Source organism: Bactrocera dorsalis, chromosome 5, assembly GCF_023373825.1.
Source record: "Bactrocera dorsalis isolate Fly_Bdor chromosome 5, ASM2337382v1, whole genome shotgun sequence".
NCBI lineage: Eukaryota > Metazoa > Arthropoda > Insecta > Diptera > Tephritidae > Bactrocera > Bactrocera dorsalis.
The window spans coordinates 22,187,165-22,213,805 of NC_064307.1; the positions used below are offsets into that span (position 1 = coordinate 22,187,165).

At 36.4% G+C, this 26,641-nt stretch overlaps 2 protein-coding genes across 5 annotated transcripts in view; one reads left to right on the forward strand and one right to left on the reverse strand.

The window, feature by feature from the left end:
• LOC105230093 (uncharacterized) overlaps positions 1-26,641 on the reverse strand; it is a 359,356-nt gene that overhangs the window by 125,973 nt on the left and 206,742 nt on the right. The window contains exon 1 of one of the 4 annotated variants that reach the window (XM_049458744.1): positions 19,324-21,301. The exons of the other annotated variants lie outside the window; for them this stretch is intronic. Coding sequence (XP_049314701.1) covers positions 19,324-20,084 — 761 coding nt within the window. The 5' untranslated portion in view covers positions 20,085-21,301. Of the gene's footprint in view, positions 1-19,323; positions 21,302-26,641 lie in introns of those variants that run through there. 4 annotated transcript variants of the gene reach the window in all.
• LOC105230092 (techylectin-5B) lies at positions 23,183-26,408 on the forward strand. The gene is made up of 4 exons (XM_011210681.4): positions 23,183-24,223; positions 24,295-24,538; positions 25,608-26,117; positions 26,181-26,408. Exons 1-4 carry the CDS (start codon positions 23,980-23,982, stop codon positions 26,311-26,313), a joined length of 1,131 nt encoding a protein of 376 aa, XP_011208983.2. The 5' UTR covers positions 23,183-23,979; the 3' UTR covers positions 26,314-26,408.

Sequence of the window (26,641 nt, forward strand, 5' to 3'; positions counted from 1 at the left end):
ACATTAGAAAACGCTCAGAGGCACACTTGTAGTATTGACATAATTTACACGCCACTAAAAGTTGCTGCCGGTTCAGTTAGACAAAGTTGTAAGTGCTCCAGTGACTATATACCACCGCTAAGGTTACTTGTAAGCACAAAAATAACAACAAAAACAAGAACAGCAACAACAACAACAACATAATAATAACAACAACCACACACACATCAATGGTATTAAAACAACAACAATAAAATTAGCAGCACTGTTACATGCGCCAACAACAAGAGGCGCCTTCTAAAACACATACATACAAACAAACAAGCAAGAACGACGCGTGGCTTGGACCGTGAAATTAAAGAGGCAAGCGAAGTGGTAAGCAGTATTTGAAGTCACCTTTCATTTACCGATAACACAGTGTGAGCGCCTCAACACTTCAGTGGCCGATTGTTGGTGGCAACTTTACAAACCACCGATGACTGCCACAAAATGTGGCACAAACTATAGAAAATGAAAATAAAATAAGAAAAAGAGATAATTTCGACTGCAACGAAGCTATAATACCCTACAGAGGTGCATTTGTTATAGCAATATCTCGATCTCTATGATGGGCTTGTATGACAGCTTTATGCTAAAGTAGTGCAATCTGAACAGTATGTATGGATATTGTAGTGGGGTCTTGGGAAATAACCCATACCGAATTTCGTGAAGATTTTGTGTCAAATAAAAAAGTTTTCCATAGAAGAACTGCATATTAAAAGGTCAGTTTGTATGGCAGCTATGTGCTATAGTGATCCGATGTGAACAATATCTTCTGCGATTATAGCATGGTCTTGAACTATAGTCCACGCCAAATTTCATAAAGATATCTCTTAAAATAAAAAAGTTTTTCATACAAAGACTGGATGTTGACCAATCAGTTTGTATGACAACTAAATGCTTTAGAGATCCGATCTGAACATTATATTCGGAGATTGTAGTGTTACCTTGAGTAATAATCCCTGCCAAATTTCGTGAAGATATCTCTTCAAATAAAAAAGTTTTTCATACAAAGACTGGATATTGACCGATCAGATTGTATGGCAGCTATATGCTATAGTAGTCCGATATCGGCGGGCTCAACATATAAGCAGCTTCATGAAGAGTGAAAGACGTGTGCGAAATTTCAGACCGATATCTTGTTTCTTAGGTTTCCTAATAGAGACTTGGACATTCCTTTCGAGGTATTAAAGGTTTTATTGAAAATTCTGTATACCCTGTTGAGGGTATAAACATAACAACAACAAAAGTTCAAGTGAAAAATGAAAAGTTAAAGCCGCTTAGCAACAACTTACAATGCGCCACAATTACAACGACACGCTTCTACACAAGCATACACGCATACACAAACATGCTTAGTTGCTACAATTGACAGAAAAGCGGGTTATTAAAAGGTAATGGGATTATTTGCACCCGACAAAAGCACTGAAGTGCATAATTACAGCTGCTGCCATAATAATAAGTAGCAACACAGCACACCCACTCATACATACATGTGTGCAACTTGCAGTGGCATTAAAGCTTACATTATTGCTTGGCAACCAGCTATCACCTGGCATAAGCCGCTGTAATAAGTGGAGGAAAGCATGTTGTTGGCGTTGTTTTTGCTATTGAAGGTCAGCAATGAAGAGCTAAAACAAGCTTTGCAACAAGCCGGCAACAGCTGTGCTTAGCCGTAAATCGCTTGCACGAAGCAAATAAGCAAACACTGCCCAGAAAGATGAGGAGGAAGAAGAAGACGAAGGAGTAGAGGATGAAAGGGAAAACAAAGTCGTGGAAGATCGCAAATTAATGCCTAGAGACGTTTAGCCTTAGTTGCTTTAAGAAATTATATTGTTGGGGTAATGCGGCTGGACTGCTCTCTAAGTTGGAGAATTCTCAGTAAAATGAGATATTTTTCCAAGCAAACTTTGATTGGCTTACAGTGGAACTCAAACACTCATTAGTATTCTCCTTTGTATTCCCGTTCAGAAATATGCCTTCGTCTGAAGATTTCTCTTAATGTGATATGATCTAGCCGCTATCTCAAACCTGTAACCTCAGTTTTCAACACGTGGATAGGTACTGTACAAAATAAGCTACCACAACTGAGTAGGACTCTGACTATTTTCACCGTTTGATCAGTCTTTCCACAAGAACTTTATATAGGAAACTCTGTTCCATCTAGGAAGTGAGAATACACGAACTTAGATTATTATTATATTATTGGTCATTGGTTTTGTCAAGACTCTGTGGAGGATAATTTAGGATTACTTACGCTGGGTGCCAGAGACATTTTTTCAATAGTGGTCGTAAGCTCCAACAATAAAAATGAAACGACTGAACTTTGTATGTTCAACGACCATATTCTAAATCTTGGTTAGGTTAAGGGGTTAGGTGGCTCAACTTATGGCTAATATAATCGGCCTACTGAGCGTAGTATTCGCAACACCATCACCCATCTAGAGACCCAGCAGTCATTATTGGATAAAACTCGATTGAATAGATCACTTCCAAAATTCAGTGAAGTAAATATATGTAGCTGAGGGTGTGCACGAAGACCGTGGAGAGCCAATTCAAGCCGTTCGCGGCAACTCCTTAATTGTAAGCGTATAAAATACAGCTTGCGCAAGCACTGAAGTCGCTCGATCTTTGCTTCACTCTATGGGCTCTTGACAAGTTCCAAGAAGATCTAACGTTCCGCATTTGGAACGAAGGGCAACCTCAAGATATTCAAGAGCTTCCATTTCATTCAAAAAAAAGAACGGTTTAGTGTGGTTTGTGAGCCGGTGGAATCATCGGTCTATATTTCTTCAAAAATGATGCCGGTGAGAACCCAACCATCAATGACGACCATTATCGTGCCATGATAATCGACTGCTTGATGCCTGAAATTGAAGCTGGTGATCTCGGCGACATGTGGTTTGAACAAGATGGCGCCACTCCCCACATATCGCATGAAGCAATGGATTTATTGAGGGAACATTTCGATGAGGACATAGTTGCACGTTTAATGCCGGTGGATTGGCTACCAAGATCACATACATAAGACTTTTTCCTGTGGGGATATGTGAAGTGTAAAGTCTATGCGGACAATACTGCTTCGATTCACGCCTTAGACAGCCTATCATTCGCCAGTTACCAGTCGAAATGCTCCAATGAGTCATCGCGAATTGAACTCAACGGATGGACCATCTAAGACGGATGGAAATAATCTTCGAAAGAGAAATGTCGAAGAACGTTCTTTCGAATGATAATAAACATTCTCTGTTAAATTTTAAGTTTCTATGCTATTTCTTTAAAATGGATCACCCCTTTAGCTGCCATTAAATTCGACCGATCAACAGCAAAGTAAAATCTTTGTATACCTTTTTATACTATAAGAAATGCAACTACGTATGGTATTAGAGATTTCGTACCACCGAAGTTTACGTTTTTTCATATTTTTTGTGTTTGTTTGAATAACAATAATTCAATATACCTGCATAGTATTTCTTCTGAAAATTAATCTCTAAATTCCACTCTCGCTTACTCATTTCTAGTTACTCATGCCATTGTTTAACACGAATTGTTTAGCTTTCTCCGCCCATTTCGATGTAAATAAAAATTCAACTCTTATAGCTAGCTGATAAATAACGAAAGCTCTCTTTTGCGCTTTGCATATTTAATTGAAGTTATTTTCGGAATGCGAAGTATTTTGTGCTTTGCTTAGACAACAAGTTTCTTTAACTCATTCCTTTGAGCTAGTATTTTGACAAGAGTTTTTTCAGTTACAGGCGAAATATTTAAGATGCTCTTCATTCATGTACTGCGATATGTATGAGTGAAAAGAATTATTAATTGTGAGTGATGTTATAAAGATTTATGAAAAACAAATGTAAATAGATATTCATACCGATTCATACCGATAACTTAGCTGCTTAGTCTTTAAGTGCTGCGCTATAAAACCAGAAATGGCGGGAAGCCAATAAAACGTGTAGGAGCTCGTAAGCTCTTGAGCTGTGAAAATTTATATTTTGATAGACCCACGAAAGGCAAAAAAGACCATCAAAGAAGACAGCGACGAAATACCAATAACATTCTAGGTACATGATAGGTCTAGAATTGTGGGTCTATGGAACGAATGGTTTAGAGATCTTAAGTTGTGTATTTTTTTATGTATAGACGAACGCGACTTCCGATCAAAGGAAGATAAGAAAGAATAACAAATAAGTTATTCTAAAATCACACTGGGAAACAGATTTGATGATAATGAAAATAACATGAATAGTAATCCTAATAAAGTAATCCATAACTAAGGCATAAACACAGACTTCGAGTAGTAATATGTATTTACCTATATCTAAGCAATCCATAAGGGTCTAAAAGTTCCTATCGAAGTTAATTAAGGAAGTTCTGAGAACGATATCCCCCAAAGACTTTCTTTTAATATATATTTCTTACTCATCAACCAGACCAGAATTGGGACTGGAACATTTATGGGAAAAGTGAAGGAAAGAACAAGATCAATTTAGCTTTGGATTCACAGGATGTTGGAGTTATATTTGAGACTGAATTAATGGACATAATTAAGGTATCAACTATAATAGATCTCCTTTTATTCTTGATCATTAGGCGGCGTACCAAACTAAAAATATTCAACTGGAGCGTAAAGCCCACACTTTCATCTGGCTGGCATTCTAAGTTTTTACAATATTTGCCACATTTTCTTGATTTGGATCATCCGGAATGCTATCGACTGGAATCCATAAGGCAACAGACCCGTTATAGCTTGGAGAATAAATCTGGACATCGAAATATCTAAAGTTTAAAAAAATTGGTGTTAAAGAGGCATAAGACACAATAAGATCCGAAGCTCCATGATTCTTGTCTAATCTAAAAATGTTTTGAGCTTGTCAGGTTTAAACAGAAGCAAATGAGGAGGCCTAAGTGACTACCACCTTTTAGAAAAATACACCATTTTACTAGTCAACCTAACCTCACCTTAAAATAGTTTATCCAGCATTTCGAGTAGACAAACAGTTTTCATTTTCATGCGCCAATTTTGCATTTCGACTTCACTAAATCTCGGACATTACTTTCATTCACACAAATCAAATTTCCCTTCACTCAATTTCGCACCGATTAATTCTCAGTTTGAAATCTATAAAAAGACACAACAGCAACAAAAGCAGAAAGATCGCACTAATTGCCTTGAAATGCATTTAAAGACGCTGGTCCATGCTGATTTCGTCAGGTTGCTGCAGTGAAAATGCAAATGTTGCATGCCACCAACCAGTGGCAAGGTGGCACTCACCGTGTTATGAAGTGAGTTTGCAGCAACGGAAGCCTGGTAATGGATAGAGCTGTGTATAATTGCGAATCTTCGTTAATTTCTTCGTCTGCAGATTTGCCTTTTACTTTTCGCCTCTGTCGTTTATGAGACGACTGATGTTTATTGGTGTTGCTCTGCAATTGTTTTTCCCACATTCACCAGTAATGTTGTTGCTTTTACTGTTGTTATCATTAAGTACTTGTAATTGCTCTTGGGAATCGGTATTACCGTTAAAGGTGGTGGTTAAATAAAAGTGGCGCTTTATATCATTCCTACTTTTTAGTGATACAAAATGTTTTTTTTTCTGCTTACTAAATTAAAGCATTGTGTATGAACGCATCTTAAAGCTTGAAATTGTACCTGGTTCATGTTAGGTATTACAGTACGAAATTAACGGAGCTTAAACTAAAAAAATAATATTGACAGAAAGGTACAGTTCATTAAGCTCCAGATACTAGATATACATACATATGTATGTAGATCATGAAAATCGCAAATACTCGAATATCTACAGACACTCAACAAAATTGTTCACATGTTGAAAGAGATCGTAAGCTGCTGCTGTTGTTAGAAACCCGGAACTATGGTTTTACCATAAATTAAATGCTGATGTTCTCAGAATCATAATATCCTTATTTTGCAGCTCTCGAGGAGTCCATATATAGTAAGAGCATATTCACAATATACACAGCTCTGGTTGATAAGAGACAGGTTCCATATATTAATCGAAATGTTAGGGAGTTAGTGGTGAGATTTACTTTTACAGCCGTGGGACAAAAAGGCGATGGAAGATAGTTAATAACGGCTTTTTCAATAGGGACGTTACAAAAGTAGGTCGATAGTGACAGCAAACGACCCCATATTTTTTTTGGTCTTTTGACATTTCTCTTTAGTATGGTTTGCCATTTTATCATGGAAAGATGTACTATCCAACAACGAGTCGAAATTATTAAAATTTACTACCGGAATTCGGAATCAGTTGCCTGATCTTTTAGAGCGCTACTTCCAATGTATGGCCGTCATAATCGTACTGTCAGATCAACAATTAAGCGTCTAGTGGAAAAAACTTGAATCAGGCACAGTACAAAATGTGAAAAAGAAGTTCTCGTAGTGTTGAGAATATTGCTGCAGCTAGCTCATCGATTGAGGAAGACCCAAATCAGTCTCTCACACGTCGTTCACGCGAATTTTGCGAAAAGACCTTGGCCTACATCCTTACAAGTTCAAATTTAAGCAAGAACTGAAGCCACTTGACCAGCAGAAACGTCGTATGTTCGTGAATTGTGGTTGAAAAAGATTCAGATTTTCATTGAAAAACCATCTTCAGCGATGAGGCTCATTTTTATCTGAATGGCTTCGTCAATAAAAAAAATCGGCGTTTTTGGTCAGGCAGCAAACCACACGTACTCCATGAGTCACCACTGCATTCTGAAAAAACTAGTTTGGTGCGGTTTATGGGCCGGCGGCGTCATTGGGCCGTACTTCTTCCGTGATGATCAAGATCGGCACGTTACTGTGAATGGGAATCGCTACCGCTCAATGATAACCGAATATTTTTGGCCCGAATTGGATGATATGGACTTGGACAATATGTGGTTCCAACAGGATGGCGTCACAAGCCACACAGCGAATGTAACAATCGATTTATTGAAAACCAAGTTTGGTGAATGTGTTATCTCACGAAATGGCCCAGCCAATTTGCCGCCTCGGTCGTGCGATGTTATGCCATTAGACTATTTCCTGAGGGGCTGAGTGAAGTCTATGGTCTATACCAACAAACCAGCGACGATTGATGAACTTCGTACGAATATCGAAATTGAAATTGTAGCAGTATCGTCCGATTTATTCTTGAAAAGCTTAGAAAATTGGGTTCAGCGTCTGGACTTCTGCAAACGTGCCCATGGTGGACATGCAAAAGAAATCGACATCGAATTTACTTTTACAAGAATACAGAATTTCATACTTTTGTAGAGATCTTACTACATATACAATAAGGTGGACCAAAAATCGAATGTTTTTATTCGCTTGGTCCCATCAAATGTGGTTTGAAAGACACCTCTAAGAAAATTTTTTAAATTCGAGCTCTTAATTGAATCTCGGGAAGGTCCTCCGTCTAATGGTTTTCTATTTTTTTCTTATTATCACTCCGAATGCGACAATTTTGCCTATTAATGTTTTAATGTAATGTGAGCTTCATCTTAGCACAAATTTTTCTAATGAAAATACTAGGTATCGATGGGCAGTTCGTTTAGGTCCCATTCACAGAACGTGCGACGCGCTTGATGATTATTTAGCTTCAATTTCTGCAAGAGTGGATTTTGTAAGCCCGCGAACCAGAACCGTTTTCCGTTAGATGCAAATCGTTGACCGGTTTCAAATTTAGGCATACATTCTATAACAAATAGATCTGCGAAGGGTTTTTTTTTAAGTAGGAAGAAGTACTATAGTACTGGAGAGTCTTAAGTTGGGAGTAACTAGATTGGGTTTAGCGGATAAAAGTTCCTCACTTCAGCTTTCGATGCCTTTCCCTACTACATATAAAAACACCCTTCGAAGATCCATTTGTTATAGAATGTATGAATGAAGAGCATGGAACCAACAGTTAAGTATTACTTCGTGCGAGCGATTTAAGTCTCCTCTATTGTATGGACTGACGCCCGCCTAATCTTTTGAGGAAGTCTCAGTTTAGTCTTTATGACTAAACTATTAATTTACCAATTCTATTCAAAGGATATTATTGTTTCAGTGTAGCTTGTGATATTTCTTATTTGAATAAGGCGATAACACAATATATTTTTAATAGTGTAAAGTACCATGTAAAATATTTTTTAAATAAAAAAATTAAAAAAAATGTATAAATGATAATTTGTGTTAACCAGTGTATTGTGGTTGAAAAATTAACGAATTTAATAATGATAACGAGATGAAAATTTTTTAAAGGCAAAATGCGAACATTTACACACACACACACAAATATCAATTTGTATAATTTATTCATACGCACTTCACACACACACACACACAATTCAAATGCAATGGCATTGTTAAGGCAAAAAAACAAAAAAAAAAAAAATGAATAAAAAAGGGAAAATATTGAAAAATATTAAAAATCATATTCATGTAAATTAATTAAGTGTAAATACCTAAAAGGCAAGCTCTTAACGGGATTAAATGCGGCTTAACAAATCAATTAAAACGCGTAAGTGACAAGTGTGTGCAAGTGTCCGTGTGTGTGTTTATTGCCTTTTTGCGCCTTTTTTAAGTTTTGTATTTTCAATTACAATTCATTGGCGATAAAAAGTGTGTGTGTGTGTGTGCGTGTATTTATTTAACATTTAAAAGCGCTTTTGCTTTGCCTGCCAACTTTGTCAAGGATTACGGCAACAATGGCATTTTACAATTCGATTTGCGCCGTCACTCGCTAACAAATTAAATGCGACAATGGGCGAGGATTGAAGAAGCGCAGGAGAAGAGGAACAAAAGAAGTTAAGAGAAAAATATTTAAAAAAGTGCAAATTAACATAGAGGTGAAAAAAGCAACAAAAACATCACAACACACATATGTATACAAATGCTATTGCGAACTTGGGTGTGGGAAAGAGGTATCCGCTGGGCACAGCATAGTGTGACATAGCAGAACATAATATCACCACTTAGCATAACGTAATATAGAAAACATAGCATGATAAAAATAATATAGAATAAAAATAACATAACATAGTACAGAATATAACAAAATAACATAGAATAAAAAAGCATAGTACAACACAGAAAAGCTATAGTATAGCCTTGCATTACATAAAATAGCAAAGAAAAACATAGCATAACATTACATAACCTAACACAACATAACATAGAATGACATAGCATAGCTTTGGATTACTCAGTATAACACCGGATAGCATGACACAGCACGGCATAACATAGAATTACATAGCACAACTGAGCATAGCATGGCACCACATAACATAGCATAGCCTTAAATAGGTTTACACAACATAGAATAGAACAACATAACATAGAATAACATAGCTTAGTATAGCATAGAATATCAACAAAAACATAGAATGACATAGCATAAGTTAGCAATACGCAATATATCACAGGATGACATGGCATAACATAGAATAACATAGCACAGCACATCATAACGTAACATAGTATAACACCGCATAATAAAGAATTAACATAGCATAGCATAGAGCAACAAAACATAGAATAACATATCATAGTATAACACAGAATATCATAGCATAACCTTACATAACACAACATAACATTCAAGAACACAGCATAATATAACATAGCATAGTATAACACAGAATAGCAAAACATAACATAGCACTTCAGAGCACAAAGTAACATAATGTAGCATAGCTTAACACGGTATAGCACGTTAAGTCATCGCAGCGGGTGCAGATCAACCAGCAGGAGCAAATCGCGCCCGTTTGAGTGAATAAAATGTTTTTGCACGAAATAAAGCGCCCGGATTGACTGTACAATGCTGCCACAGCGGCCAACAATGCAAGCGATTATTCATATCAGCGGCATGCAACAATGCCGCAGCGCCGCTTATGCCGGCAGGTGTGTGGCAAGCAATGAAGAGAAAGAAGACTGATGACGAAGTAAGCAGCGGGGCATACAATCCGCCTGCGTCCATGAATATGAGCACAACAGCGATGTGGCACATACATTCATATGCAGATGTATGTAGGCATGTGTTTGTTGTTGTTTTCTTGTTTTTACTGCCACTGCATGCAAGCGCACGTATGGCGGCCAAGATAAGGCTCCAAGCACCCATACATTTGTGCGCATGTGTAACTGTTGCAAGTGCTATTCTGCTGCTTGCAACAAAAGTAGGTTGCTGTTACATCTTTTGCCGCTTTTGTGGCAGCACTTTTCTCTTATTTACTTCGTGGCTCAAGTGCATATATATATACATATGTGGTTATATATAGGTATTTTGTATAGAGTCCATAAAGCAGCTGCTGTTATTGTTGCGATTTTATGCGCGCTCGTTCTTGCAACAAATTGCAATTTATCCTTAAGCACACGTAGCATACTCAGACACCATACAGTGTCTCACGAAAATAAGCGTACGTCAACTGAGCAGCTAAATTTTTCCCACCAACTCGGCTTGGCAGTATGCATACGGTGAAATATTAATACACGTACGAACCCAGTAGGAAAAATTTCATATTTTTAAGGCGTGGATAGAGAGACTGGTGGCTTTGATTTTGAAGGCCTTCTTTATATTGCCTTGTTTTTATATATTGGTATTAAAAGAACATCGAAGTTAAGAGGTGGAGTCTTCTGTTGGGAATTCTGCATCAACTCTAGTTTCAGGCTACTAGACCATTGGAGATGGCTGTCAACAAAGTAGAAGTAGTTGTACTGCTCCGAAATGAAGCTTCCTTTAGAAAGGTGTGCATTCACTCTGTTAGCCGAGTGCCTATAGTGGATTTGAGTTCACTGACTGTGTGCTCAAAACTGGACAAAGAGTGGATGAACTCATTAGCAACAGCTTCAAGTTTCTTCGATATGAGACTTGTATGAGTGTCGGGTAAAAAAAAATTGTCATAGGCTCATAACGTCTTGTCGATCTATGAGATGATACCTATCTGATGATCCACTTTTAGGAGTTTATGTGTAAATATCTATCCAAGAGAGAATTTAGATCAACCCTATGGCCTAACCTAACCTAGGGCTAGAAACTTGAGTGGTCTCCCTAGCCATGGCAGGTAATGAGGTTCGCAAAACTTCTGAATCTTACTAATAACTTTTTAGTCTAACTGGTAATATAACGAAACTTTAGCTGATATAATTCCACTTAAGTTGTAAAGAAATAATTAACTATAAAATTCAACATAGAATGCAGTAAAAGTTGTCAACGTTGGAGCCGGTTCTGGAAAGCTAATTGTGAAAAGTGGGTCACTTGCTACAAGGACCAGCTAAGACGGACGTCATAGTACGACGGCTAAGATTGACAACCAGGAAGATCTTGCTATGTGCTATTCACAATGAAATGATGCATTACGGAGAACGTAACCGTCAATGGTGACCGTTATCACGCCATGATAAACGACTATTTGATGCCTGAAATTAAAGCTCGTGATCTCGACGACATTTGGTTTCAACAAGATGGCTCCACTTCCCATACATCGCATAAAACAATGGCTTTATTGAGAGAACACTTCGGTGAGCAGATAATTTCACTTTTGGGGCCGGTAGATTGACCACCAAGATCGTGCGATATCACACCCTAAGACTTTTTCTTGTGGGGATATCTAAAGTCTAATGTCTATGCAGATCGATTCAGGCCTTGCTCGAACAGGTCATCGAAAATTGTCCGAGATGATAGCAGTTCTCAATTCTTTGTCAAGATATAATCGGATTTAAACTGTGGCTTAGTGGCATGGTATTTAGTTTTCCATAACCGCAGCTGCTTTATAAAGATTCTTAGGCCCATATGTAAATATACTCGTATGTATGTAAGTGGGATCTAGGAGAGGTTTTGAATGTAATAAATTCTCTCATTTACGCGATCCAGGATTTCTACTTTCATTTGTAATCTTGCTAATAAGCAGTATAAAAAATTCCTGCAGAGCCACTCGCATTGTTTAGCCCCACATTCGCTGTTCACTGCAATCTTTGTGGTGTCTTTTCGAGACTTTGAGGTATCATGTAACGAAATTGAAGTTGCTGCTACTTAACACACTTTGTTTTTGCACTCAAGAGGCAGTTATGTTACATAAATTGTCTATGCATACATACATAAGAATATATATTTAGCTATTATGTATATACGATTTAAGTATATATGTGGAACTTTTGTCACTTGCAAATTTAAATGACAGTAAAAAGACACACATACATACACACGCATGCATATTCAGCGATGTAATTTACACTTTGGTCATTAAAATAAAGTATTTTCGTAAGCAGCAACTGGAAAATGAGGTGCAAAAAAGTTATTAGCCAGTCCTTGACACATGCACATGTATGTATATATGTATGTACTATATAACAAGTGTATATGGAAGCTTATGACACAGCAAGTATGATGACAAAAACGGCAACCTTCAAAAGACGATTGAAACATTAGAAAAGTACATTTGTATTTGAAATTACACAAATTTTTTTGGGTTTCTTATTTCAGCAGAATATTATTATTATGATGGCTGTCGACAGCAGCTATGCGCATGATAAATTTTCATATAGGGTGCAGAAAGAACGTAAAACTCACTAAAAAAGAAAGAGAGCCTGAAAAAAATTTGTCGAAAAAGTCTTTTCGTATTTTATCAATAAATGTCGTTGCAGTCGTATATCGCCAGTGCTACCAATCACATTGTCTCATACCATATAGTCTTGGAAAGGTGAGATGTTAGGCTTCATTTAACCAAAATAAAAATTAAATTCGGGGAAGTTGAAAAAAAGTTACGGAAGGAATAATGCCACGCAAGCCATCAATGAAATTTGTGAAGTTTACGGAGACGATGCTAAATCAATTCGCTTTCTTTCTGGAAATTTCGATGTGAAAGCTGCACCTCGCTCTGGTCGACCTCTTGTTGAAAAAGTCGCTAAGGAACTTAACATTCATCATCAAACGGTTTTGGCCCATTTAAAAAAGGCTGGCTACAAAAAGAAGTTCGATGTTTTCGTACCACATGAAATGTCAGTGAAAAATTTAAAAGATCGAATTAACATTTGCGATTCTTTGTTGAAACGAAATGAAATCGAACCATTTCTGAAGCGAATGGTAACAGGGGACGAAAAGTGAATCAAATGCGACAATAATGTGTGAAAAAGATCATGGTTCAAGCGTGGTAAGGCTCAGCAAAGGAAAGGTTATGCTGATTGTTTGGTGTGATTGGAAAGAAATCATCCACCATGAGCTACTTCAGCCTGGTCGAACGTTTGATTCTACTTTTTACTGTCAATAACGGATGAGATTGAAACAAGCAATCGAAAAAAGCGGCCAGAGCCGATGAACAGATAGGACTTCGGGGCTTCGTCTTCTATCAGAGCAACGCTAGACCACATATATCTTTGATGACTCTGTAAAAACTGGGAGAACTTGGCTGGGCAGTTTTGATGTACTCACCATATAGCCCTGATCTTGTACCATCGGACTACCATTTGTTTCGGTCAATGCAGAACTCCCTTAATGGTGTAAAGTTTGCTTCAACAGAAGGCTGTGAAAATTAGAATTTTTTCCTGACGCTAATAATAATAGCATATCAACTCTTTCGTTATCTATACTGGACCCTTACACCTTGAACTAGATGTTGGGTTCGACTTTGGCAGCTAGAGGTGATTTCCCAATCTCAATAGAAAATGTTTCCTATATTTTTGTATATTTAAGCCCCCAAACTACCAATTGGTAATCACGAACTCGCTACTAACTCAACACGCTCCATGCCATCGACTCTGTCGCTTCATAAACGCTTAAAGTCTCTCTTCATTAAATAACACCAAGTATATGGCGCTAATAAAAAATTTCATTTTTGGCGTAGAACTTCCTTTTGTGGCAAGTCTTACATAAATTTTCGCATCCATTACCGAAACGAAAGTAAAAGTTTTCACCTCAATCACGACCAAGAGTGGCAGTAGCTACACGCATGTTGTACTTAAAACAAAAATGCTACAATGAAATGAAACGCATGACAAAAAGAAAGAGGAAGTGACAAAAAGAAGGCACGAAAAATCGGAGTAACTGTCACCAAATGGAATTCGGCTGCCGCTGACAGTTCAAATGATCAATGCATGTCACGTACTTAGTTCGACGTCGTAATTTATGGACCCTCATGTGCCGGAACAAGTTGTTGCAGATTTTTGGTGGTAAGCACATAATGTAATATATTTTTCGTCGCCACTTGTCGTCGTTTTGTTGTAGTTTTCGAAAAGTGGAGAATTTGCGACACTATACGACAATTTCATTCATAAGTTTTTTGTTTTCTTTTTGTATGAAACTTTCTCAAATAAGGCAACTTTTGTGTTAATTCAAATTATTTGGACTAATTGACAGGCAACGGAACTTTAATGGCATGTGAGCTTTAATATTAAAACGTATAGGGTTACCATTACAGTAAATGTTGGACGGAATTTTAGTTGAGAACACGGAGTTTTAATTAAGCTGACCGATGAGTACAGGATGATGAAAATGTTTTATAACTTGTTCAATTATTCGAAGTATTTTTATGTATTTTTATAATGTCTTCCAAGGTTCTAAAGACAATATTTAAATGCTTTAAAAAAGTTGGGAACCTCGAAATGGATCAGTCTATAGTTCAAGTATTCTAAGTATTTTTTTATATTTTTTAAATTTCCTTCCAAGGTCATGAAGACAATCTGAAGCACTATAGAACTATGTGCGACCATACATAAGCTCAATCTGCTGAAGTGAAAAGGTGAGGTAGACTACTTTTTAAGGTTCCCAAAAGCAATATTTTTTAAAGAAAATCTTGAAAATATTGAAATGAAGGTTTAGAGTACTTATTTTATTATTCTAGGGACAAATGTGTTGGTAAAGTGGGGTTAGGTGAGCTGAGGCTAACCGAAAATGGAAACATTATAGTAAAAGCTAACTGAAAGTGCGGCGTTTGAAGACTAGTTATGAACCTATGATCTACCACATACCTAGAACATTGAGGTTATAATTTATCAAAAAAACTAAAAAAATGAAACCGATTTTTATGAACAGAAGAGGCTTATATTTCAAAATAACAATCTATAATGTGATATTTGAAAAATTTCTTTTAAGTGAGGGATTACGATGCTGGGATCTATATCTGAAACATTGGGGTTATGACTGATGAAGAAGCAGTGAAGACACTTTTTATGTCTGAAAAAAGCTGAAAAAGTCGATTAAGAACTTACAGCATATTTTTTAATGTTTAAACATTATAACTTAAGTAAGGGGTTATGATGCTAGGATCTATATCTGAAACATTGAGGTTATAACGAATGAAGAAGCATCGAAGACGCCCAAAAAAGGGTGGGCTAGAATCTTCAGCATAACTTGTAATGTTCGAAAAAATTATTTTGAGTGAGAAATTATGACCATATGATCCATATCTAAAACATTGAGGTTATAACTGATGAAAAAGCAGCGAAGATACTTTTTATGTATAGACAGAATATATTTTTAGAACCTACATATATCTACCTGTATATTTTGTAAAGTTCGGTGATTGTATTTTAGGTGAGGAGTTTACGATCTTAGAATCTATAGAAAAAACATTGAGGCTATAATAGATGAAGAAGAGATTATTTCATATACATAAACAGTGTCTTCACTTTTAATGAACAAACCTATAGAAAGAATATCGCGCGATGTTAGGGAAACTTAAACAATTCATTTTACCAAATTTTTTTCGAGAAGCTTTTGGGTTTTCTTATTCGCTCAAAGGTACCCCAAAGTAATAAGATTACATCAGATTTTTTTTTAGTTTAAATGGTTGATCTTTTAACAGATTCACTTTCTTGCAACAGTAGAAAACATTTCTCATATATTTCGGAGGAATGTCATAGGACGAAATCGACATATACATAACTCTGTTCTGGTCCTGTAGATGAGAGAACATTATATGGTTTGAGTCTTTGCTGAAAATGAAGGGTAACGAGTTTCTAGTGTTTGAACACATTCGAATGACTGCTAAAGCAAAATTATCCGTTCTTTGAACAAAACTGACTAATTTTGGTGCATTTCTCTTTCAAAAAATATGCCATATGCAAAAGAGACATAGAAAAAAGTCAAACCAAAAGAGTGATCCTAAACATTTGGCGCCTTTTTTGATTGACAGCCTCATTAAATGGGTCACCCAGATTAAAACTGCAACCCTTACATAAGAGAAGAGCTAAACAATGGTAGCTTGATTGAGAGTGGAAGATGCTTGTACTTCGCAGCATAACTCAAGGTCGTTGAGAATATAAACACGTGTCTTTTTGGAAATACATACTTCAGCAACTGTCATAAATAAACCGGTTTTGAGAATAATAAATAAAAGAATGAGCGATATCGTAAAAAATCGTCACAAAACGAAAAGTTATGTAATCCAATTATTTACAGGCAATTAAAACGATTATCCGATAATACCAAACGCAGATGTGCAGGGAGAGGAGAAAAAGAGTAAAATAGACAGAGAAACAGAAAAAGGTACTCGAATGCGGATTGTGCTGACATGTGATGTGATAACAGAAGTGGCAATATAATCAGTCGAGCAACACAAAACTCTTGACGGCACTTCAAAATGTATTATCTGATCTGAAATAACGAAGATGAAGCGTTAAATCACTCAAAGGAGAGCAACGAGCAATCGTTACGAATCACATTAAGCGTTAAACCGTTATGATGTGAACTGATTAACATGATAATAAAACTGGGCAAATTGTAACAGTTGCCAACACTCAAGGATGCGAAAGGGTGCATTAATGAGTCGGGCGGAATTTTCACGATCTACTTCGCATATGAATGAGCGCACATGGAAAAATATGAACAACAAATGAATGGGCGATACTGAGTGGGATGGCAGCAGCAAGAGGTGTGGCATATATAAACATTACATGTGTACATATATAAATAATAAACAGCTGTTTGCATTACAAGCAGAAAATAACGGAGGGAAAAATCATAAAAAATTGTAAAGCGAAAAATAAACACAAAAAAAAAAAAATGGACAAGGACAGCGGTAATCTTGGCAAGCAACACATGAAATATGAATTTGAGCACAAACCCTTCCTTCTCGCGCATAATAACCTACATAAATGTCATTCGGCTGGCTGGCGAGCACGACAATGAATGCAATGATCTGAAGTCAACGAATGTCCACAAATTGCTGAGCAAATAGTGATGAGCATAATAAACAAACTTACAACAACAACAACAAAAGAGTTATAAACGGAGCAAAAGGGAAAGAAGAAAAAGCACGAATATCAAACTAAAACAACAAACAACCACCTCAATTGCAATTTCAAGTGTCATTCTTCATTCTGTATGCACAGGGAAGGGCGGCATGGCCATCAGCGCTGATGATAATGACGTTGACTTTTGATCATTATCGCCGGCAGCCGTCGATATGCAATATTCATGTGCATACATATTCGGTGTGGCAAGCAGACACCCTGATGGTGTCGCTCGACAATATAGACGATTGCACGGTGCGGTCGGTAGAAAGGGGAATGCAAGCAATTTCGAATTTTCAACGGTTATGCAATTTGTGGTTGATAGCACCAGCTTGCACATGTTGAGTGTACATATGTACATATGTATGAATACAATTATGTAGGACAAACATTATAGCACGTCAGGTTTGATGGTGTGGAGGAAATTATTTTGTTGCAGAGTGTAAAAAAGTATATGAGATGTTAATTATAGTTTTAGTGAGTAACTGAAAACCAAGTTAAAAAGTAAAAAGTTCTAAGAAGATCCGACGTTTTCGAGACAAATTTGGTGTAACAGTGGACGAACGGTCCATATTTCTTCAAAAATGATGCGGTGAACCGTTTTAGCGCTATGATAACCTAATATTTGATGCCTGAGATTGAAGCTCGTGATCTCGGCAGCGTCTGGTTTCACTTCACACACATCGCATGAATCCCTGGATTTATTAAGAGAAGACTTCGATGAGCAGATTATTTCACATTTTGGGACGGTCGATGGTCACTAAAGTCGTGTGACATCACACCGTTAGACTTTTTCTACTACGATTCATGCCTTGGAGCAAAACTTCACACATGCCATTCGCCAATACTAGTCGAAATGCTCGAACGAGAGAGTGGACTCAATGAATGGACCATCTGAAACATAGGCCCGGTCAACATTTGAAAGAGGTAATCTTCAAAAATAAATGTGAAAGAATGTTCTTTCGAACATAATAAACTTTCCACAATAAATTTGAAGCTTCTGTATTTTTTTTTTTTTTTTTTTAAGTAGGATAAGACTAGTTGTTTCTTCAACAAGTAAAGAAATTTAATTTCCATAACAAAAAAAAAAAAAATAGTTTTAACATAAGTTTATTACTTCTGGTGGAGATTACTTTGAAGGCGACAAGTACACGACTTTTTGTCACAATATATGATCAGAGAGCTGAACAGTCACCAAAAGTTCGAGTTGACACGTGGTTATGAGTTGAAAGACTTCATCATGGTACCATAACTTTCCACTAAAAGTATTATCAGTAGGAGTTCTCACTGGACACTGTCCAACAGTCATTCATGCGTTAAGGCTAAAAGTCTTGTCGTACGCCGGTTATAAATGTTGTGTGAAAAAGGGTGAAGTGAAAACATGCGGGCACTTTTTGCTCCAATGCCCAGCCTTTGCAAGACCCAGTCTAAAACATCTCAGTAATCTTATCTTCGGCTACCCAAAAGGCAAAGTTGAAACTGATGTGAATCGTAGCAACAAACTTGTGACAGGCTCAAAGCGTTTTGTCGATCTGTAAGGGTCTTATGATCCAATTTTTAGGATTTTGTAGTTACCACAACACACTAACGTTCTAAGCTGTCTAAGTGAGATGCTTTTTTGAATGACCTTTTAACCTAACCTAACCAAACCTGTCTACTATCTGCGAGGTTGAAAGATTTTTCTGTACCAAAAGAGTTACAAGGGGCCTAGTGAGCTATCCGCAAGGTGCATCTTAGCTGTAAAGGTTCTAACTGGGGTTTACTTTATCGATGCCCACGTAGGTAAGGTAGGTAAAAGGGTCTAGTACCTGGGAGGCTGAAAGATTTTTCTGGATCACATGGGATCTAATGAGCTATCCGCTTTCAGCAAGGTTAACCTTAGCTGTAAAGGCTTTAACTGTGGTTTACATTACCCCAAGCTCAATAGCTAAGCTAACTACAAGAACCACTAAAAAATATGATGAAAGAAACAGTCAATATGACTATTTTGTTTTCCTATCATTTTGAACATATTGCTGAGAATACCGCACTTGTAAATTCAAAAAGAAAATGAGTTACGAGTCACAAAACTAAACTACAGCTATTACAAAAACCTTAACACCACTCACCCCTCATCGTCCATAGTACACTTTACGATTCCGCCACCTGTCGTTGATTGCGAGGCAAATTGGTGCACGTCGGTACCGCCCGAGGTCGAAATGATAACAACATTGTTGACAGCAACACACGGCGGCGCAACACTGCAGCTCACCGTATCGCCACAAATTTCCGTTGGACGTAAATACCACTTGGTCTGTGAACCGCTGCTGGCATAAAAATCCGTTGCAACATATTGTTCACGCGCTGGCGGCACATGGTCCGCTCCAACGGTGACAATAGTTGCGGGAACTGCTTCAACACCGTCTTTAAAACTGGCAACATTTGAGACATTCCCCACCTCGCTGGTTGTGGTGAGCTCCAAAACAGTTGATGGTAATGTGTCTTCCAGCGCTGTTGTTGTTGTATCGAATTCATTCACTGAAGCGCGTCCACTATCGGTGGCGGGAATGTCCTGCAGCTGAAACGACTGCTGGCTTTGTTTTTCTTGTTCTTGTTCTTGTTGTTGTGCTTTTTGTTGTTCTAACTGTTCATCTTGTAACTGTTGCTGTGTGCTGGTAATTAGTATTGGACACGCCTGCTGCGACTCGTCGCACGCACAAATGCCGTTAGCAACAATGCTGCTGTTGCCGCCACCCACTCGTATCACATTGACGATGTTACAGCGCGTGTTGGCGTTATTATTTGTGTTGTTGTTGCTGTTGCTACTATTTTCGGGCTGTGTGCTTGTGTTCAAGTCCATGTTGGAGCTCGCTTGTATTGTTGCAGACATTTTATTTGCCAATGTTGCGTGTTGCTATCGAAAAGTTATTGTTGTTGTTGCTTTGATAGTGGTTTTTGCACTTGTTGTAGCAAGTGTGTTAACTAAAATTCTTTGTACAACAACAAATACGCGTATAAAATTATTTACAGCAATGTTGCCACACGAAACCCCACGGTCGCCACAGCAAATTGGTGGGCGGGGGTAGTTTGTTTTTCGCAGAAAGCTGTGTGCTGGTGGGTGTAGCGGAGCGGGTTGCAGCTGTGTAGATAAAATTTTGTTTTGCAATCTATTGATTTTGCAACACTTCACACGATTGTGCAACAGAATGCTGCAACACTAACCACAAATGCAGTGAAAACTTATTTTTGTTGTTGTTGCAAGGGGTAAACACACGCGGGCACTTAAAAACTGATGATGGTAAAGGAGACGTCACAAATCGCCGAACACTTTGACATTGCCGCGAGGGTGTGGGGGTAGTAGGTGCGAATATTTGTATACACAATGGCAGTGTGGTACCACTGAGGTGGCCAAAAACTGTTATGTAAATATTATATATATATATATATATTTTTTATGCAAATTTTCTCTTCGAAAATTTTTTATTTAATATTTTTTTAAATTTTTCCAAACTTTTTTTATATAACTTTATAAAACTTCTTTTTTAAAAATTTTGGAAAATTATTTTTTAAATTACTTTTTAATTATTTTTGACTATTTATTAATTTTCGAATATATATGTTTTAAAGTTTTTTATCCAAACTTTATTTTTTCAATATTAAAATTTTTTTATTTTCAAAAATTTTTTTTTTTTAAATCACTCTTCACTTTAATTGACTTTGTTGTTTCGATTTAATTAAACAAATAATTTCACACTACATATTAATTTTGTACAAGAAGAATTCAATTATTTTTTTCACACGCGTCTGCAGCGCTGCGCTGGCGGGCAGAGTTGCTGGCACAAACGGTTAGCCCAAAAATTCTGTCGCGTTCTTTTGTCCAACTTCGTTGCCAATATACACAGATCCCCTTTTACTGCAAGTATCACACACTACAAATCACACCGAAGACAGGTTTCATTTTATTTTAATTTATTTCTACAAACACTGCACTTTTTCACACTTTTTTCCGCAGCAAAATGTCATATAATTGCAAAGAAATATTTAACCGCTAACCGCCGCGCAATCGACTCGAGCGTCATATGTTAAAAACAACAAGAAACAAACTGCAAAACACAGCAAAAGTTTATATCTAAGCAGGCGCCAATGCAACATGTTGCAGGCAACATGCCGCCCTAACGTGTTCGACGCGCCCACAACGCCAAAACGGTATGCTGGTTGGGTGCAGTAAACACACAAGCACACACAGACAACATGAGCGCACACACAAACAACACAAGCCCACACATACATAGCTGCCGATGCATTTGTTTATACACGATGCTGTTCGGCTGCTCGCCAACAAACAAACAACAAATAAACAAGCAACAAACAAAATACACGAAGCGCGCTTTGCTTGGCTTGTTGTTGCGAGCAAAAGTTGCCGGGCGCTGCGTTGTGCGGTTCGAAGCTTGTCGGCGTTTTGTGTTTGTGGATTGTATGCGCCACCTCCCTTTGTAGGGGAGGGGGCCCACCGTTACACACTACCTTCGCACAATCCACAAACTTTGCTTCGAACCTGTTGGAGCAGTTTGGAGCTTATTTTTGCGTGTTGTTGTTATATTGCTCGTGTGTGTGTTTGTGTGCGGAGGTACAACATTGCGTTGCGCGCCTATAAGTATGCAGAGAAAATTCTAACGCTCGTAGGCGGATTCAGGCGAATACAGTGAAGGCAAAGTGAAGAAGCTTTTGAAACGAATAAAAATAGTTTTGACATTTAAGAAAATTTTTGCTAATTAATTAAGCTTTTAAATCCAATAAAAAATAAATTTAATATTTTAGAAAAATATTTTTAATAATTAAAAACAAAGTTATTAAATTTTTATTGACAAATACTAATCTAATAAAATTAAGTTTTTCGAAGCGCACATAAATGTAGTATTGCAACAAAGAATTTAAATCAATTTTGTTATAAATAAGTAACAAAATAAATAAAACAAAAAATTTAATCGAAAATGAAAATTTAAATTTTCGAAGCAAATAAATTATACGAAAAATTAGGTTAATTAAATTTTCTAAAATTAATATTCAGTTAATAAAATATAATTATCATTTAATTATTATAATTAAAATAAAATTGATTAAATAAATAATTCTGATTTAATTTTGTAAAAAGAAAAAATTAAATAAACTAATTAATAAATAGATAAAAGTTTTTTAAAATATAAATGAAAATTATTTATAAAAATTGTTAAGCATTAAGTGAGAAAGAATAATAATAATTATATTTTAATTAAGAAAATTAAATTAATTAATATAGTTTAGAAATAAATAAGTTTTTTGAAATATAAATAAAAATAATTTATAAAAATTATTAAGCATTAAGTAAGAAAAAAGAATAATAATTATAATTTAATTAAGAAAATGAAATTAATTAATATTCTTTAGAAATAATGAAGTTGTTTAAAATATAAAGGAAAATTATTTATAAGATTTATTAAGCACTAAAAAAGAAAAAATAATAATAATTATACTTTAATTAAGAAAATTAAATTAAATAGTATATTTTTGAAATAATTAAGTTATTTTAAATATAAACGAAAATAATTTATAAAAATTATAAAACATTAAGTGAGAAAAAATAATAATAATTATGCTGTAGTTAAGAAAATTAAATTAATTAATATACTTTAGAAATAATTAAGTTATTTTATATATAAATAATAATAATTTATAAAAATTATTAAGCATTAAGTAGGAAAAATTAATAATAATTATAATTTAATTAAGAAAATTAAATTAATCTAAAGTATATTTAGAAATAAATAAGTTAAAATTAAAAATTAAATTATTTAGTTTATAAAAATTATTAACAATTAAGTCAGATATTTTTTTCAAAATCAAATTTAATTAATATTTTAGTACAAAAATACTATATCGTACAAAACCTAGAACCTTCCATTGTTAAATACAAATATTTTCAGTTTAAAAATGGAAATTTATATAGCCGAATTAATTGAATTTAATTTAGGAAAATAAAAAAAAACAACATAATTAAATAAAATTATCAAGAAAAAGTTAACTTTATTTTAGGATTTAAGACGAAGAGCAACCTGAAGAGATTCAAGAGCTGCCATTTCATCAAGAAAAAACAACGGTTTGGTGTGGTTTGTGGGCCGGTGGAATCATCGGTCCATATTTCTTCAAAAATGATGCCGGTAAGAACGTAACCGTCAATGGCGACCGTTATCGCGCCATGATAACCGACTATTTGATGTCTGAGATTGAAGCTCGTGTTCTCGGCGACAATTGGTTTCAACAAGATGGACCACTTCCTACGCATCACATCAATCAATGGATTTATTGAGAGAACACTTCGGTGAGCAGATAATTTTACGTTTTGGGCCGGTCAATTGGCCACCAAGATAGTGTGATATCACACCGTTACAATTTTCCTGTGGGGATATGTAAAGTCTAAAGTCAGACAATCCCGCTTCGAGTCAGGCCTTGGAGCAAAAGATCACATTAAAAATTAAAAAGTTTGTAGACATATAAACCCGACCCTGTACTCGAAGTTTTTATCAGCATTGCTAATTAATTCTAAACAAAAAACCTCAGAACAGCTGGCTGTAGGTAAATGAAAAGCGTATCGTGTAAAATCTTATGAAAGTGTTGTTGAGCATTTCATTCTAAAGTGAACCAGCAAAGTGGAATGTTCTAAAAGTCTAAGTTGTACAAAGAACAGAACAAAAATACTAGAAATAATAACATCAAAACTTCACAAACCAACAACATACTCTAACTTTGCCATGTTCATAATTAGAGTTTTAATTTTAGTATCGGCTTTGTTCGCGTTCGAAACAAATGAATTTATGCAGGGGAGATGGTGGCTTTCATATTTGCCGCCGAGTCATTCAAAATTTTACGAGGCCGCTATGAAGTTGAAATTGAATAATACAATAACGGCTGTAAATGCAAATTCCGCAATAATAAAACCAACTGCGGCTGACACAATTAGTGTTCCAACAGTTAACGTTCCGGCAAATATATCAGGTAAAGTAACGAATAATATGAAATATTTTTTTCTTAAGCTTTGAAGTTGCATCCCCATTTCACAATTATAGAGCTCGTAATGGCTGAGGCACTAACAGCTTCCGCTCCAAACATTGACACCAGTTCGCGTCCATCAGAAGCTCAGCCAATTGCAGTTCCTTTAAATAACTTGACAGCACCGACATCCTCAGCTGGGAATTACTACATTTTTAACTATTTCTTCTCTAAAAATGATACCGTTGAGGCGAACAAAGAGAACGCTCCGGTTGATAAAGAAAATACAAACGATGAAGTGGATGATGATGCGAAATACGGGTTAGTATTTTTAGAATACGGATTTTCTCGACCATCTAGTGTACGTTTTTTTAGTCAAAAAACCCGAAATCGATAGTGTCGTCTTCTTCGGAGTCGAACTCTTTGTTTTGGTTTCTTGCTTCTTTTTCACCACCATCAGCAGCTGAAACTGCAGCCTCCGAAGCTGCGAACTTGCTGTGGTCCCTGAATTGTTAGTTGGTAACTTTATCTTTGAAAATAGTTTCAGTTAGAAAGTATATACGCAACCTCTTTCGAGGGTATAAACCTTTCGACCTTACATGGACGCATCTATAGCTTTGGGCTTTTCCAATCCGAGTTCAATTGATATCATTTGAATAATCTGAGTGTTATAATTCCAACATCTTACCTGACGTGGAAATCGATTATTTCTAACATTTCGGCCACCCTATTTTTTGGGATCCTAGACAAATTAAACCATTTGACCTTTCTTCAGAGAAGGCTCTCAGAATGCAAATAGGCCCAAAGAAAAATAAAAGGACAAAATTGTACCATTCAAAATACGAGTATATTCTCTGAAACGGGATGTGTAAGAGATAATATAGGACCGTAATACCAAACCCAATATAGTAATGAGCAGTTAGCTCACAGACTTTTAAGCTATAATCCAATTACTTCGCTATGGACAGAATCAATGTTGACATATCAACGAGATATTCTTTTAATGGAAGCCACCCTTTAGAATCGGCGAAATTAATTGGCAATACTTTTGATACAAGGTTGATATAAGGCTTACAATATTTGAAAGCTTGCTAACTTCTTGCATCGAGCGATTGGTAATTGATGCGGTGCATGGCTCTGCAGATACTGCAAATCAATATGAAGATAAGTGAGGTTAGGCTTCAAGTCCATGATTTCAAAGTCCCTAAAATAATCCTTTTTACATTGAAGGCCGTCGGCCGCGGGTCAAAAACAAAACCATAAGCGATACAAGACTGTGAAATAATTGGTTTTTTCGCTTAGAACTCGTTTTTGAGTTTGAGGAGATTTTAATTTTGGTATTTTTTTATTGGGAATTTCGAGCCTCTCCCTAATTTTCCTTTTTTTTCAGCATCCTACCAGACTGTGCCAACGTTAACACATCCAGTGTCTACTTGGTGCGTGTAGAGTTATACAGTCATCGTCCTTTCATGGTCTATTGTCAAGTTATGGATGATGATGACCACGCCTGGTTGGTAATACAGCAACGTGACTTCGATGATCCACCAACCGACTTCAATCGCAGCTGGGCGGATTATCGCGCGGGTTTCGGTGTAATAGATGGCAGTTATTGGTTGGGCTTGGAGAAGATTTGGGCCATAACACACAGCATGTTGCATGAGTTGACCATTTTATTGCTAGATTTTGACAACAGCTTTCGTTGGTATCGCTACGATGCCTTCAGCATTGCGAGTGAGGAACAAAACTACGCTTTGAATTTGTTGGGCCCAAATGGTGGATCGGCAGGTAACAGTTTGAAAAAGAGCAAGGGACAAAAGTTCAGCACCTACGACAGGGATAATGAGGAGAAGTGTGCGCAGAAGATGCAAGCTGGTTGGTGGTACAAGGATTGCGAATTTGGGTAGGTGGTTACCGAACTTTTATTTAACATTGATTGGAGTGCAACATTTTATCTTTCTTCTAGAAATCTGAATAGTCCATTCTCTAAACAATTGACGGCCAACTATGAGGGTGTTATGTGGCCGACGCTTTATACGGATAAGCCGTTAAGCACCGTGAAAATGATGGTGCGCGCAAGGAAGTACAATGGAAAGTAGGCTACAAAGGCTTAAATAAGAATTATTTTTTACCAATTTTCATACTAGTTCCAATAAATAACTCCTTAAATCTATTATATCGAAGAAAAAAGTAACACCGTTTTATAAAGTTCACAGACCTTACGAGAAAGGTACTTTTATATTGTCAGCAAATCTACTACTATATCGAAAAGGTGTTTTAGCACGTTGGCCGGTATGACCGCCAATATGCCGGTGCAAGCCTTTTGAATGGCCTCTACGTCTGCATCATCACTTTCCTTTCATGGGCAAATGCATTTTTCCGAAAAGGAAGATGTCGTACGGTGCTATATCAGGTGAATACGGGGAG

Coding starts and splice junctions, on each gene's coding strand:
- LOC105230092 (XM_011210681.4), top strand. CDS start 23,980: ATGTTCATAATTAGAGTTTTAATTTTAGTATCGGCTTTGTTCGCGTTC. Junction 24,539..25,607: donor GATGATGATGCGAAATACGG/GTTAGTATTTTT, acceptor CTTTTTTTTCAG/CATCCTACCAGACTGTGCCA. Junction 26,118..26,180: donor TACAAGGATTGCGAATTTGG/GTAGGTGGTTAC, acceptor TCTTTCTTCTAG/AAATCTGAATAGTCCATTCT.